This window comes from Corvus moneduloides, chromosome 12, assembly GCF_009650955.1.
Source record: "Corvus moneduloides isolate bCorMon1 chromosome 12, bCorMon1.pri, whole genome shotgun sequence".
Lineage (NCBI taxonomy): Eukaryota > Metazoa > Chordata > Aves > Passeriformes > Corvidae > Corvus > Corvus moneduloides.
In genome coordinates, this window is record NC_045487.1 from 7,071,240 (window position 1) to 7,084,010 (window position 12,771).

The window sequence follows — 12,771 nt, forward strand, 5'->3', positions numbered from 1 at the left end:
ACCAGCCATTGTCTCAAGAACCCATTTGAGTGAAAGCCTGTCACCTGGCCTGGTTTTCAGCTTCAAATTTTCCTTTGCAGTGGCCTTCAGTTTCCTGCTGCTACCTGGCAGATCTGCAGGTGTGAGGCAGCCATCCCCTTCCACCTTCCCCAGGAGCTGGAGCTGCCCATGGCACTTCTCCTTTTCAGCTCTGTGTTCCCAGCTGCTACACAAGTCATGGCTTTAAACTGCAGGCAGAGATCTTTTAGAGTCCTGTGCACCCACCAGCACCCACCCTCCACAGCAAGCTGAGCAGTGCTTTCTGATACTGAGCTGCAGCTCCACAGTCCATTCCCTGGTGGCACTTCACACCTGAGTCAGTGGGAGGACCATTCTCCCAACCTTCAGCCCTGCCTGGTCTCTGGGTTGATGCCAGGGTGTACTTGAAGACCCCCTAAGCAGCCCTTGAACCACAGCCAGCCCTGCTCCCTCTTTGCCTGAGCATCCTGACCTGGCTTTGCAGTTCCCCCTGCGTCCCAGCTGGGTACCAAGCTCCAGCTCTGGGAAGTGCTGGCGTTCAGGAGAGAAGCACGGGGTGCCCCAGGCTTGTCCACGTGCCTTCCACCCTGCTCTGCATCACAAGAAGAAAGGAGCCAGAGGCAGTGCTTGGCACAAGCAAATGCTGATGCTTTATTAATCCCAGTGAAGGGATCACGCTGGCAGCACCTTTAGCCCTGAGCAACGATGGTGTTGATCCAGTTACGGAACTGGCTGACACGAGTGTACATGGCCGGCGTGTTGGTGTTGCAGTTGGAGGTTCCCCAGGAGACGATGCCAATCAACATCCAGCCATTCCCACTCTGGTATACCAGAGGTCCGCCAGAATCACCCTGCAGAGAAGATTCCTGCTTAGCACTCCTGGTACATGCTCCAAACTGGTCCCTGCCACCTGGTCCCCTGTGCACAGCCAGGTGCTGTAGTTTAAATATCTGGCTCCGTAAGTGCAAGACCCCATGTACCCTGCTCCTCCACCCTCCCTGTGGTGCAATGGGAGCTCAGCAAGATCCCACATATCCTCTTCCTCCTCCACCCACCCTGTGCAGCAGGAGCTCAGCTCCTTACCTGGCAGGAGGAGGCACCAGCCCCACCAGCGCAGATCATGGCACTGGTGATGCGGTTGCCCCAGTACTGCATGCACTGGCTCTGGGAGATCAGGGGCACGGTCACCTGCTGCAGGACTGTTGCCAGGGCTTGGGCTAGGGGAAAGAAGCACCGTTAGATCACCTCGGTGTCTGTGGGTCTCCTGGAGAGCGCACAGGTGCCCTGGGCAAGCTTCCACGGGTGCTCCTGAACACATGGGTGCTGCCATACAAAGTGTCTTCCTCCTCTGTGCCAACAAACCCCTTCTTCCCTGGGATCACCTCGTGCAGGCTGCCCCGAGAAAGGGCAGGCTTATGCCTGTGCACAGTCATCCCTGGGTTACACACACACCCACGCCCATCTGCACATTGGTACATGTTCAGACAGGGTTACTCCACTGCCCAGCTCCACCCTTCCCACACATACAGGAGATGTCACCCCCACAGGCACCCCTGGACCCTCAGAACCCCCAGGAAGAACAGCAACTACACAGCCCTCCCTGAAGCTGCAGCTTACGTACAGTTGGGGTTGGTGCGTCCCCAGCCGGTGGTGACAGCCCAGGCGTTGGTGGGCAGAACCAGGTTGGCAGGGGCCAGGCAGATGGTGGACACACGGGATCCCAGCTGGGCGGGCGTGGACAGCCTCAGCAGGGTGATGTCGTTGTTCATGGTGTTGGGGTTCCAGCCGGGGTTGGTGATGGCCTGCAGAGAGAGAAACACCACAGCTCTTCATCCCTGCCCTGTGGGAGCAGCTGCAGTGCAGAGCTGCAGCCCCGACCCAGGACCGCATCCACCTGGCTCACCCTGGACACAGTCTTCACTTGAACGGCCTCGGCATTGGAAGCAAGGCTATATTCCCCGAGGACGACAACGTGGGCATTCGGGCTGCAAGAGGTAAGAGAGAGTCAGGGGCATGTGTCCAGCCAGCACCCCAGGTGGGAGCAGCACTGGGGGCAGCCCTGGGCATGAGGAACCCAAGGGAAGCCACCATGGGGACAACTGGGGAGGAAGCCCTGGGTTGCTCAGGCCTTTGGGGCTGACCCAAGTGCCACCCAGAGATGCCCAACATGCTCTGAGCCCCTGCCAGTGGCACCAGCGTGGGCTGACCAGGCACTGCTCCTTACTTGAAATTGCAGTGAGCAGCTGTGACGACCCAGTACTGGCTGATCAAGGAGCCGCCGCAGAAGTGGGATCCTGTGCGGGTCTGGGGAAGGAAGAGAGAAGAGGAGCTGGGTGGCCTGAGCACCCCCAAGCTGGGGACAGGCAGAGGTCCCCCTGGTGCCCAACTGTGGCTGTGCCGTGCCAGCACGGTGCTTAGGGCAGTGCCCAGGGAGCGGGACAGTGCTGTACCTGCAGGGACACCTGCCAGGGCCATGAGCCGGGTACAGCATTCTGCCCGTTGACGATCCTCTCGCTGTAGGCCACCGAGGGACTGACGGCGGGCACCCCGCAGCCTGCAGGAGAGGCACAGGGGCATAAGGGTGACCCAAAAGCTCAGGACTCATATCTGGGAACTGTGCTGGTGTGGGTGGCTCTGTGTCACCCTGTCCAGCATCCTGCTGCACCCTGAGGACCTTCCCACACCCATGGGCAGCATTTACCTGAGACGGCGCTGGCAAGGGCCAGGCAGGCAACTACCCACAGGAACACCATCCTGAAAGGAGACGGGCTGAACCCTTGGGGACCACGAGCTTTATAGCAGCCAGGGAGCCATGTGGCTCATAGCTGGCCAGGCTAAGGTCCCCCAGTGGCCTTGTGCCAGCTGTGGGCAGCAGTGAGGGGCCAAGCCTGGCACAAACACGGACGTGGGAAGGTACTGTCAAAAGACACCTGGGGGGCTTAGGCTTTTGCTGTCACGAGTTGTGTTAGTTCTGCAGCCTGTGGAGCTGGAGTGGGAGAGCACCACAGGGCTGTGATGGAGGGCACAGGGGGCTGGTTGTGAGCACACAGCTGGGGTAGCAGTGGGGCTGGACATGCTGGGATGGACAGAAGTGCCTGGGGTGGGAGGTCATCCCATGCTCAGACTTGTTTCAGATCTGTTGGCACTAGAGCTGTTTTTCCGCATGGCCATGAAGTCCTGGCCTGGAGCAGCACTGGTCCCAGCTGGATGTTCCCAGGGCTCAGGGCCACCCTTTGAACCATGTCCCTGGTGCGGGTGAACAAGTCCCAGAGCCAGGGGGGCAGGTGGGGAGGGCAGACATCTTCCCAGGCAGGTGGGAGCTGTGGCCAGCTGGGCAAGCACACCATGAGCCCCAGGGAGGACAGTGGGCCCCTCCCCAGGCTGAGGTTGAGCCCTTCACTGAGCATTGCAGCCACCCGACCCTCCCCCAGGTCTGGGGAGCATTCAGCCCCCTCTGTCCTGGACATGGGTATGTAGTGTCTGCATCATCCCCCGTGTCCTGGGTGATTTCCTGGGCTGGCACAGGGTGCAGGGAGCCAGCTCTGGGGTGATGCTGAACACGGGGATGGATCCCTCCCTCTCTGTGCCACCCACATACCCTGATCCCTGCCCCAACCCTCCAGGGAGCAGAGCCTGGACACTGGGGAGCGAGTGCAGAACTCAGGCCTTTATTTCCAGCAGTGGTACCATGCAAGGACAGCGGGATGTGGCCCATCCCAGGGCGGGAAGCGTGGCAGAGCATGGAGGTCTCCCGGGCCACTGCAGGGGCTGGGCACAAGGGTGTAGGCAGAGACACAGACTGCTCCTGATCTTCATACGGCACCTGGGAGGACATGGCCAAAGGCCAGGCAGCAGCAGAGGATGGAGGGAGAGCCAGTGCTCAGGGTCGTGCTGCCCATCACAGAGGAACCTTGGAGCAGGACAACACACCAGGCACAACCGTGCTCTCCATGCAGCTTGAGAGCCTCCAGCTCCAGTCTTGTCTTGGATGCTGGCAAATGAGCAAGAGCCAGGAGTCTGTCAGGTCAGCAGGAACTCAGAGCAGTCTCTTTGTGCCAGCAGGGATAGGGCTGATGGCACTGTCCAGGGTGGGGACACCACCTTGTGCCCTTCTCCTCCACATCCGTGAGCCACGATGAGCTGGCTCAGCTGCTCCCCACCGGCCATGCAGGGCCCAGCCCGGTGGAGCAGCAACACCCAACCTTAGGCTGAGCCCAGAGGACATCTCATGGCTGAAACCCTCCTGCCAGCCTGGTCGCAGCAAGGCTCCAGTCTGCCTCGGAGTTGGAATGGTAACAGCCTGCACAGCCAGGACACACTGGCTCAGGGGGCTGTCTGGAGACTTGGAGAAACCCAAACATCCCTGCAGCCCATGGAGACATGAATTTGCCCCAGCTGCAGGTTCCTGTCCATTCTGCAACTCTTCTTTCTCCTGCAGGCAATGGGCCAGGCCTGAGCAGCCCTCAGTCACTGTCCCAGCAGGCCAGCAAAATAACTACAGGTTGGATTTCCCCCAGTCCAGGTATCCCAGGACTGGTGCTTGCAGGGAACAGTCTTCTCATGAGGCAAGACTGGGGGAGGATGGCCTTTATCCAGACCGTCCCCAACACAGGACAAGGTGCTGTGTGTAGGGGATGCCGTGTGTCACCTCCATTCTCACCACGTACAGCCGCAGAGCTGCCCCTCATGGCCCCACCCTGGGACCAGCAGGGCACCAGTGCCAGGCAGGGTCAGGCACACTTGCCCTTGCGAAGGCAGAAGGGCAGCTCTGGCACAGGGACCAGGATGGTGCTGAAGATGGGCCGGTAGCCCTCGGGCAGGACCTGGGGGTGCTGAGCCATCATTTCCAGCACCACGTGCCGCACTTCCTTGGAGACGTCACCGCGGATATCCAGCAAGGTGGAGATGTGCTCATCGCTGGGCAGAGAGCCAGAGGTGAGCCTGGGCACTGCTTGTGTCCTGCAAACCTCCCCCCATCCAGAGAAGCCAAGGCCAGGGGAAAACTGGTACTTTGCACCAGGCAAAGTAGCATTTTCTTGAAAACAGTCCCCAAAAACTTTTGAATTTGGTTTTGACATTTCCATTGGTGTTTTCTCACTTTTTACAGTTTGTTTGGCCACCAAATATAGATGTGTGTATGCCACAGCAGAACTGCTTTTTTCTTTACACCTTTGCCACTGGGACTTTTCAAGAACCCCTCAAATCTGGAGCATGGGAAAATGAAATCTCAGGGAGAAGGGGGTAAAGGCTCAGGTTTCTGCCTGCTCTGTTGTGTCACCTCATGGGGTGCAGCCCAAGACTGGCTCTCCAGGAGAGACTCACACCAGCCCCTCCTGCAGAGAGGGGCCTTACCTGACGTCAGGGTACTTGGTGATGAAGCCCACCACCTCCAAGCTGAGTAGAGCTGGGTCTTTGAGGCTGATCAGCTCTCGAAGGGCAAAAACAGCCTCCAGGCTCTGCTGGCTCCGGTCCAGGCCCTGGGAGGGAAAGCAGCCAGGTGTGAGACCCAGAGGAGGTCACTGCGGTGGCTGGTGAGACACAGCTGCATCTGCAGTGCCCACGTGGGCACCTGATCCCCTGCAGCTGGTGTCTTCCCACTCAGCGTGTCCCACCCATCAGGGGCTGCTGGGCAGGGTGACGGTCCCCAGAGTCCCTAATCCAGCCAGTTCTTCCCATATTGGCCTTACAACCACCCAGGTGTAACAGCCCCATTTGCTCGTGGGCTGTGGGCTGGAGGGGAGCAGGAGGGTGAGGCGATGCTCCCTTGCCGTGGCGCACCCAGGCCCCTCTCACCAGGCCACGGAAGAGCTCCCGGAGCTGCGTGGCGTCCTGCAGCAGGCGCTGGCACAGCTGGCCCCGCTCCTCCCGGCTCTTGCACACCATCTTCCTCTGCAGGAGTGCCCGCAGGTATTGACTCGCCACCAGGAGCTCGGTCTCCGCCAGCAGGAGCTGGGAGGGGACAGTTGTTAGCGCTGGCATTGCCTGGGTGTCAGAACCCAGCTCCCCAGGGAAAGGCAGAGGGGAGCAGGGCTGGACACAACACCAAGCCATGGGAACAACCTGCCGGGAAGCCTCCTGACCGAAGGGACAGAGAAACAGCTGGATTTGGGGGAAGCCCTGAACACCTCCGTGTGGCGGTGCTCTCTGGACTGCTCCAGAGGACATGGGACGGGGCTCTCCGGCATTCCCGGCATCCTGCACCCCAGCACGGCCCCCAGCTGCCCAGCTGTCCCTCAGACAAGCAGCCGTTCGAAGGAGGTACCGTGCACACGGGTTTCCTGACGCGGGAGAAGTCCTTTGCATACTTGTCAATCACTTCACACATGCTGCCGACGAGCTGGGACCCGGAGAGCCACTTGCGGGAAGGCAGCTGCAGGCAGAGGGGCTGCAGGGAGCAGAGGAGCAGTGTCTGTGCCCGGCATCATTGCACAGCTGCCAGCTCAGGGCAGCACGACACCCACAGCTGCTGCCTGCCAGCACGGACACTTTGCCTTGCAAAGCCCCCAAGCCCCTGCTGCCAGCCAAAACTCAGTGTAAACACGGAAGAGTGGTTTAGGTTAGGAATTTACGGAAACACTGGGGCCCGTCCCTCCCTGACACCCTGAGAGCCTCATTTTGGGGCTTTATCTGGGTCCTGATGCACACCTGAGGTATGGGCAACAAGCTGCTTCTCACACACTTGCTTTTGGCCTGTGCTGCTGTGATTTTATTTTTAATTTCCACTCCTCATCACTTCCCTTGTCTAGACATAACACGTTTTTTGATTTCCTACTCCCTCCCTGCTGTCCTTGCCTGTCTTCCTGCTTACAGGCACGTGCTCCCTCTGTCTCTGCTGGGGCCACTGCCGCCTGCAAGATCTTCACCCTTTGGCTCTTCCTTTGTTTTCATGGCATTCAAGCCCTAAATAGTAATGTTGTTAATTATTTCAGGTTTTTGGTCCAGACTCCAGGAAAGCTAAATTTGACTACACTGGCAGGAAACGACTCAGGCAGTTGCACATGGATTCGTATCCTCCACACAGACTTTGCTGCTTTCCAGCTGGTTTTCTGCCATGGAACAGCCAGAAGAAGGAGTGTGAGGCAGCCTGGGGGGGGCTGTGGCTCCGGGTCTCTGTCTGCTAGTGATTTGGGGGCCATGAGCCATCTGCCCCAGCGATACAGGGCGGTGCTGTTGGCGACAGACATCGGGTGGTTTATCGAGGTCTGGGGGACAGGCTGGCAGAGATGTCTGCAGGGTGATAGCAGGGTACAGAGTACATGGCAGGGACCCCGAGCAGGAATAAACTCGAGCCTGGGGTGTTGCAATAGGGCTGCTCTTGCTGGGTTCAGCTTTGTTGCAGCCCTGGCAGGCTCAGGTGCTGGACCAACATACCTGCAGGTCCAGGAGCAGTTCCTCCAGCAGCAGCTGGGTGGCTTTCTTCTGCATCCTGTCTAGAGCAGCCTGGAGGGATGTGGGGACTTCTCTGCAGGCAGTGTTGGAGTGCAGGGAGGAGACAGAATTGCTAGGAGAGAGAAGAGAGAGTACAGGTAGCCTGGGAAGCATAGTGGGAACACTGGCCCCAGGGAGGATGGGGGTGGGTGTTGCTACAAGAGCTACCAGGTGCTGGTGCAGGTACCTGAGAGCCAGGTTGTTGTTGAGCACGGCCAGCAGGTAGGAGATGTAGTACTTGGGAACAGCCCGGTCCTGCTGGTGCTCCTTCCCGCACTGCACCAGGGCTTCCCGCAGGCTGCAACACAGCAAGGCAGCCGTGACGGGCAGGCAGAGCCCCAGGTGTCCCACCACAGGGACCTGGCCCTGGGATGCTCCCTGGGGGCACGTGGACCTCCCACAACCCTCCCAGCTCACTTGGCTCCTTTTGGATCCTGCCACAGGTTGTTGGGAAGGGTGGGACAGTGGGATCCATTCTGAATCCCCTTGGGAGGGCTCAGCAGTATGTGGGGCAGCAGGCCCTGAGAGCTGAAGCCCCCAAAGGCATGGGTAGACAGACTGCTGAGCCTTCTGTGACCTGGATGAGCATGGGGTACCCCACAGCAGATCTCCACCACCAGCCTGTGATGCTTGGCCATGGGCCCAGGGTCTGTGAGGGTGGACAGGGATGTGAGGGGCTCCACTGACCGGCCCAGGAATGCCTCAAGCTCCTCCAAGGCCATGTTGTAGATCTTCTGCTGCAGAGAGTCAGTGATCAAGGAAGCCACCTGAATGTTCTCATTCAGCATCTGCAGCAGGAGAGGAGAGTGGAGGTGATTCAGGGAGAGCCTGCAGGCCACAGACTCCTTTTTGGGAGGTTTCAGCATGGTCGTGGCCCCATCTGTACCCATGTTCTTGGGGACCCACCTGCATGACAATGGCAGGCAAGGCTGACTGAAAGAAGCCCTGATGGTCTGTCTCAGGTTCCTCTTCCCTGAACCATTCCTTGAACTCCACCTCCAGGGTCCTCTGCATCCACTCGAACACGCTAGCCTGTGGGACGAACACCCACCAAAGGCAGCCCAAGAAGCCAAGTACAGACTCCCTTGAGACCCAACACAGCACAGCAGCGAGTCCTGGGCCTCATCCCAGGCTCATGGTCTGCAGCTACTGTCAGAGCAGATGCTTGGCTCAGTGGGAGTCACTGGGTCCCCATCCTGCTCACTTACCTTGACTTTCATCACGTATCTCCTCTCTGTCTGATCCACAAGCTCGGAGGACATTAGGGGACCCAGAGCAGAAACATCCACTTCTGGGAGGAGGTCAGGGTGACCCATCATCTCTGGGCTGAAGGGCAGAGGTGGGGCAGGGCTGGGAAGGCCTGTTCTCCAGGAGTTCCTACCTGTCCCTCTGCCCTCCTGGTGGTCATCCCCTGGCAGCCAGAGACACTCTCCCAACCCATCCATGAGCCGGTGAACAACCCAGCTCTCCACAACATGCCCCGCTTGGTTGGTGCCGGGGCTGGTGCTGACCTGTGGTACACACGGAGCGCCCACTCAAGGATGAGGAAGAGTCCCTGTTTGTCCAGGTCCTCCTGCAGGATCTCCTGGAGGTGGCTGGTGAGGGCCTGGTGGTAGGTGGCAGTGCAGACGCTGAGGATGTTGTAGTGAGCTGGGACGCACTGGACCATCAGGTCCTTCACCACGCACAGCTCAGACACGATGTCCTTCTGCAGCGCTGCCAGGTGCCTGGCCAGCCCTGGCCCTTCAGCATCCATGCGGGGAGCATGGAAATGGGCTCCTGTGATGGTGTCCTGGAGGACCTGGTAGAACTTCTGCCTCCAGCCCTTTGGGCGGCCAGGGGGCAGGAAGGTGGCCTCCAAGAGCAGAGTATCATCTATCTTCTCCTCCCGCTCGATGATCCTCACAGCGGTGACAAAGAGAACGGGGTCCTCGCGCACCAGCTGCAGGCTGCTGCCCACAATGTCCCACAGCTGCTTGGCCAGGCTCTCATTGAGCTCCTGCAGGCCACTGAAGTAGGACAGCACAGTTGCCTGGGCACTGGAGAGCCCGCGGAGGTGCAGCTGGGAGAGGATGTCATCCCGGAGTTGCTCCACCATCATGAGCTCCACGTGGGCCTCCAAGAGATGCTGCCCATGGAGCAGCTGCAGGATATGGGAAAAAACCTCGTGGACTGTGGGAGAAGGAGGAGAGATGCCAGCACTGAGTGTGGAGATGAAGGGGGTTTGCACCAGGGCCATAGATGCAGGTTATCAAGGAGATGGTGAAGGGAAAGGTCTGGGGCTCTGGGAACACCATTGGATCAGGCCCTGGGGAAGCAGGGATATATCTCCATCCACCCAACTGGCAAAGCCCGAGTCACCTGCTCAGGCTTTATCACCAGCCCTGCACAGAGCCTGGGATTGGACTGAAGTTTTCCCCTGTGCTTTCCAGCCCAAATTGACCAGGACTGGGCCAGTGCCTTACCCGAGAAGATCTGGGGCAGCACCTGGACCACCGAGGCCAGCTGCACATGCTCCTCCATCAGCTCCCTCATCTGCTGGAGGCCCTGGAAGTGGTCTGCACTGTCGAGCAGGGCCCACCGTGCAGCCCCCAGATCCTGGCACACGCTCTGCACCTCCTGGGCCGCCGACCGCAGCTGCTCCAGCCCTGTGCTTACCCCCTCCAGGTAGGACTGGACAGTTGACTGGGGAGCAGAAAAGGATGGAGGGGCAGTGGAGCAGTTCCAGAAGGCAGGAGGACTCCTCACCGTTTGCCCCAGCCCTGCATGGTCTGTGTTGCAGGCACTCTCCCAGCCCCACAAGGTCCAATGCGAGCAGTAATCAGATGTCTCTTAAAAGATTACTTTGTTTCTGCAAAAGAGCAGTGGGTCACAGGCCCCCATGCACCCCCAAGGCATGAAGGACCTCAGTGGCCATATAAACCCTCCTCCCAAATGCAGTGCCATCCTTTCCAGCCCTGCAGTGGCACTGGCACGTCTCCATGCCCTATCCACTCATTTAACTCCCTGCTTCTGCTGCCAAGAATCACCAGAAGCAAGTTGCTTTGCCTCCTGGACAATTCACCCAGAGTCAGGGTAGGAGAAACCATCTCTAAAATTATCAGGAGAAAGTTGTGGTACTCCGACAGATTGGGTCCTGAGGTTAATAATCCCTTGGGTCATACAAAAGGGGAGGTGGGTGAGGAGGGAGGTGTGCAGGGGGGCTGGGACAGCCCTTACAAATGTGTAGAGATGGAGTTTCCCCTGTGGGAACCCATGGATGGGGACAGGTTGGAGCTCTGTGCCTCCTCCCAGCCGTGGGGAAAGGCAGCCTTTGGTGCTGGGACAGGGCAGTGATGGGCTGCGCTGAGTCCTGCACATGGAATGTGCTGAACCCCCCACGTGTTTTATTTTGAAGGATGGTCAGAGACACAGAAGACTCCTTTTAACACTTCAGACACTGCCTGGGGGTAAGGCAGAGAGTGAGGGGTGGGTTACCAGATCTTCTCCCCCCAATAATTACACTTTACCCACCAAGCACCAGCCAAAGGAAAAGATTTTGCCAAAAGAGGACACAAAGGGGATTCATGGTGCAAGAGGGAACCCTGACTGGGATCCCTGCCTGAGGAGGGGGTGTGGCTGCAAGTGTCCGTGGGATGGGCTGTGGCAAACACACACCTTCAGCCGGGACTGGATGGAGCTGTTCCTCTGCGTCTCTCGTCTCCGGTAATGCCCGAGCCCCTCCAGTTTCTCGGGGCGGTAAAACACCCCTGAAGCCCATTTCAGAGCAGCTCCTCTCGCCAGCTTCTCAGCCTTCTCTGCTTCCGGCCACTCCTCATCTGGGGATGCAGCCAGGGGTCAGTAAGCACAACGAAGTGGGGCAGGAAGGGCCCCTGAGGCCAGAGGCAGGAAGCTGGCCGCCAGTGGACTTCCAAGCACACACAGACGTGGGAAGCTGGGCAGCATGGCACCAAGAGGGGGTCCTTCTGCAAGGGCCCCCCAAGATGCCACCACCACGGCCTGGGGCTGTCACAGCAGCTGTGGCACCAAGAAGGCTGCCCTGGGGAGCTGTGACTCAGCCTGCCAGCTCAGATTGTCCCCAGGCTGAGCGCACATCCCCGCTGCTCCCCCAAACACAATGCTAGGTTGTCTGAGGAGGTCTGATGTCACTTGGGAAGCTGTCAGCAGGGTTGAGACTCCAGCAGTGAGTCAGCAGGAGGGATGGGGAGATGGCAGCTCTCGCAGGAAGGAGAGCCAGGCTAAGGTGAGGATGGGAGGCTCCTGGTCTCTCCAAAGCACCCACGCAGCTGTGTCCCCCTTGACACATGGTCCGAAGCCATGCCAAAGAGCTCCTGGCCACAGTGGAGGGCTGAGAACCAGCACAGTTACCACACACCAGTCCGGTCCCCAGTGCCTGGTTTCATCATTACCCCATCCCATCCCCACCCACTCCCTGCAGCCCCGCGGGGATGTCACCTAGTGCCAAGCCGGGCTCCTGCTCTGCTGGGGAGTCACTGGCAGCCTTGGGGACCAGGGGATTAGGGAGGAGGACAGCAGCTTTGAGGATAAAATGTGCGGTGAGCAGTACTGCCCCGGCGCAGGTATTACCATCAGGAAGCACCGCCAAGCTTCCACCCCGCAAGGACACAAGGCACCAGCCCCGGCACATGGAAAAGGTCCAGGGGGTGGAGGGGGTGGTGAGGCAAAGGGCAGGGGAATCCTCAAAATGTACTGCAAGCAGCAGCATCCCCTTCCCTGCCCAGCTCGCCGGCTCCCCGGGGCGCATCATCCCCGTTACCTCTGGGGCTGGCGGCGCGCTCGTCCTCCGCAGACATGCCCATGGTGTCCAGGCTGTGCGGAGCTGCGGGGCCAGGGCAGGGCTGCGGAGGAAGCCGGCTGCCGTTTCCTCAGCCGGAGCAGCCGCGCTCCTCAGGGCCTCATTGTGTTCCCGCAGCCGCGCTCAGGACGTCAGGAACGGGGGGCGGAGGGGAGGGGGGACACAGGAAGGCACCGCGACAGCCGGAGGTCTGGGGAGTAGAAATCACGGAATCACAGGATCATTTAGGTCGGAAAAGCCCTCGAAGATCATCGAGTACCAACCGTTAACCCAGCACTGCCAAGCCCACCACTAAACCACGTTCCTGAGTGACACATCCACACGCTTTTTGAACACATCCAGGGATGGTGACTTCACCACTGCCCTGGGCAACATTTTCCAGTGCTTGACCATCCTTTTAATGAAAAAAATTCCCCCAATATCCAATTTAACCCTCTCCTGATGCAACTTGAGCCCGTTTCTTTTCGTTCTGGAGATCACACCCTGCCTGCCCTCACCGGCACACCCCG

At 59.3% G+C, this 12,771-nt stretch overlaps 2 protein-coding genes across 4 annotated transcripts; both read right to left on the minus strand.

Annotated features, from left to right (window-relative positions):
• Positions 1–645: 645 nt before the first annotated feature.
• On the minus strand, positions 646–3,579 carry CTRL (chymotrypsin like). Its single transcript, XM_032122078.1, has 7 exons — positions 2,720–3,579; positions 2,469–2,572; positions 2,243–2,322; positions 1,922–2,003; positions 1,640–1,820; positions 1,102–1,235; positions 646–869 (listed from the first exon to the last, which is right to left on the minus strand). The coding sequence occupies exons 1-7, from the start codon at positions 2,769–2,771 to the stop codon at positions 708–710; spliced, it is 795 nt and encodes a 264-aa protein (XP_031977969.1). The 5' UTR covers positions 2,772–3,579; the 3' UTR covers positions 646–707.
• An 86-nt stretch (positions 3,580–3,665) lies between these two features.
• EXOC3L1 (exocyst complex component 3 like 1) lies at positions 3,666–12,618 on the minus strand. 3 transcript variants are annotated; one of them, XM_032122075.1, is made up of 13 exons: positions 12,224–12,615; positions 11,104–11,264; positions 9,912–10,131; positions 8,958–9,618; positions 8,655–8,772; positions 8,353–8,478; positions 8,134–8,234; positions 7,634–7,744; positions 7,390–7,519; positions 6,281–6,403; positions 5,812–5,967; positions 5,371–5,495; positions 3,666–4,935 (listed from the first exon to the last, which is right to left on the minus strand). In XM_032122075.1, exons 1-13 carry the CDS (start codon positions 12,264–12,266, stop codon positions 4,749–4,751), a joined length of 2,262 nt encoding a protein of 753 aa, XP_031977966.1. In that variant the 5' UTR covers positions 12,267–12,615; the 3' UTR covers positions 3,666–4,748. The 3 variants fall into 3 exon arrangements, with proteins under 3 accessions (XP_031977966.1, XP_031977967.1, XP_031977968.1); XM_032122076.1 differs by lacking the exon at positions 6,281–6,403 and having other exon boundaries at positions 12,224–12,618; XM_032122077.1 differs by lacking the exon at positions 9,912–10,131 and having other exon boundaries at positions 12,224–12,614.
• Positions 12,619–12,771: the final 153 nt, after the last annotated feature.

What these genes read in the sequence shown, in the direction of transcription:
- EXOC3L1 (XM_032122075.1), bottom strand. Translation starts at nt 12,266, where the DNA reads ATGGGCATGTCTGCGGAGGACGAGCGCGCCGCCAGCCCCAGAG. An exon ending in GCGCTCCGTGTGTACCACAG is followed by an intron (nt 8,773 to 8,957) that starts GTCAGCACCAGC and finishes TCTGCCCTTCAG; the next exon opens with CCCAGAGATGATGGGTCACC. An exon ending in AACTGCTCCTGGACCTGCAG is followed by an intron (nt 6,404 to 7,389) that starts GTATGTTGGTCC and finishes TGCTCCCTGCAG; the next exon opens with CCCCTCTGCCTGCAGCTGCC.
- CTRL (XM_032122078.1), bottom strand. Translation starts at nt 2,771, where the DNA reads ATGGTGTTCCTGTGGGTAGTTGCCTGCCTGGCCCTTGCCAGCGCCGTC. An exon ending in GCTGCTCACTGCAATTTCAA is followed by an intron (nt 2,004 to 2,242) that starts GTAAGGAGCAGT and finishes TACCTCTTGCAG; the next exon opens with CCCGAATGCCCACGTTGTCG. An exon ending in AAGTGAAGACTGTGTCCAGG is followed by an intron (nt 1,821 to 1,921) that starts GTGAGCCAGGTG and finishes CTCTCTCTGCAG; the next exon opens with GCCATCACCAACCCCGGCTG.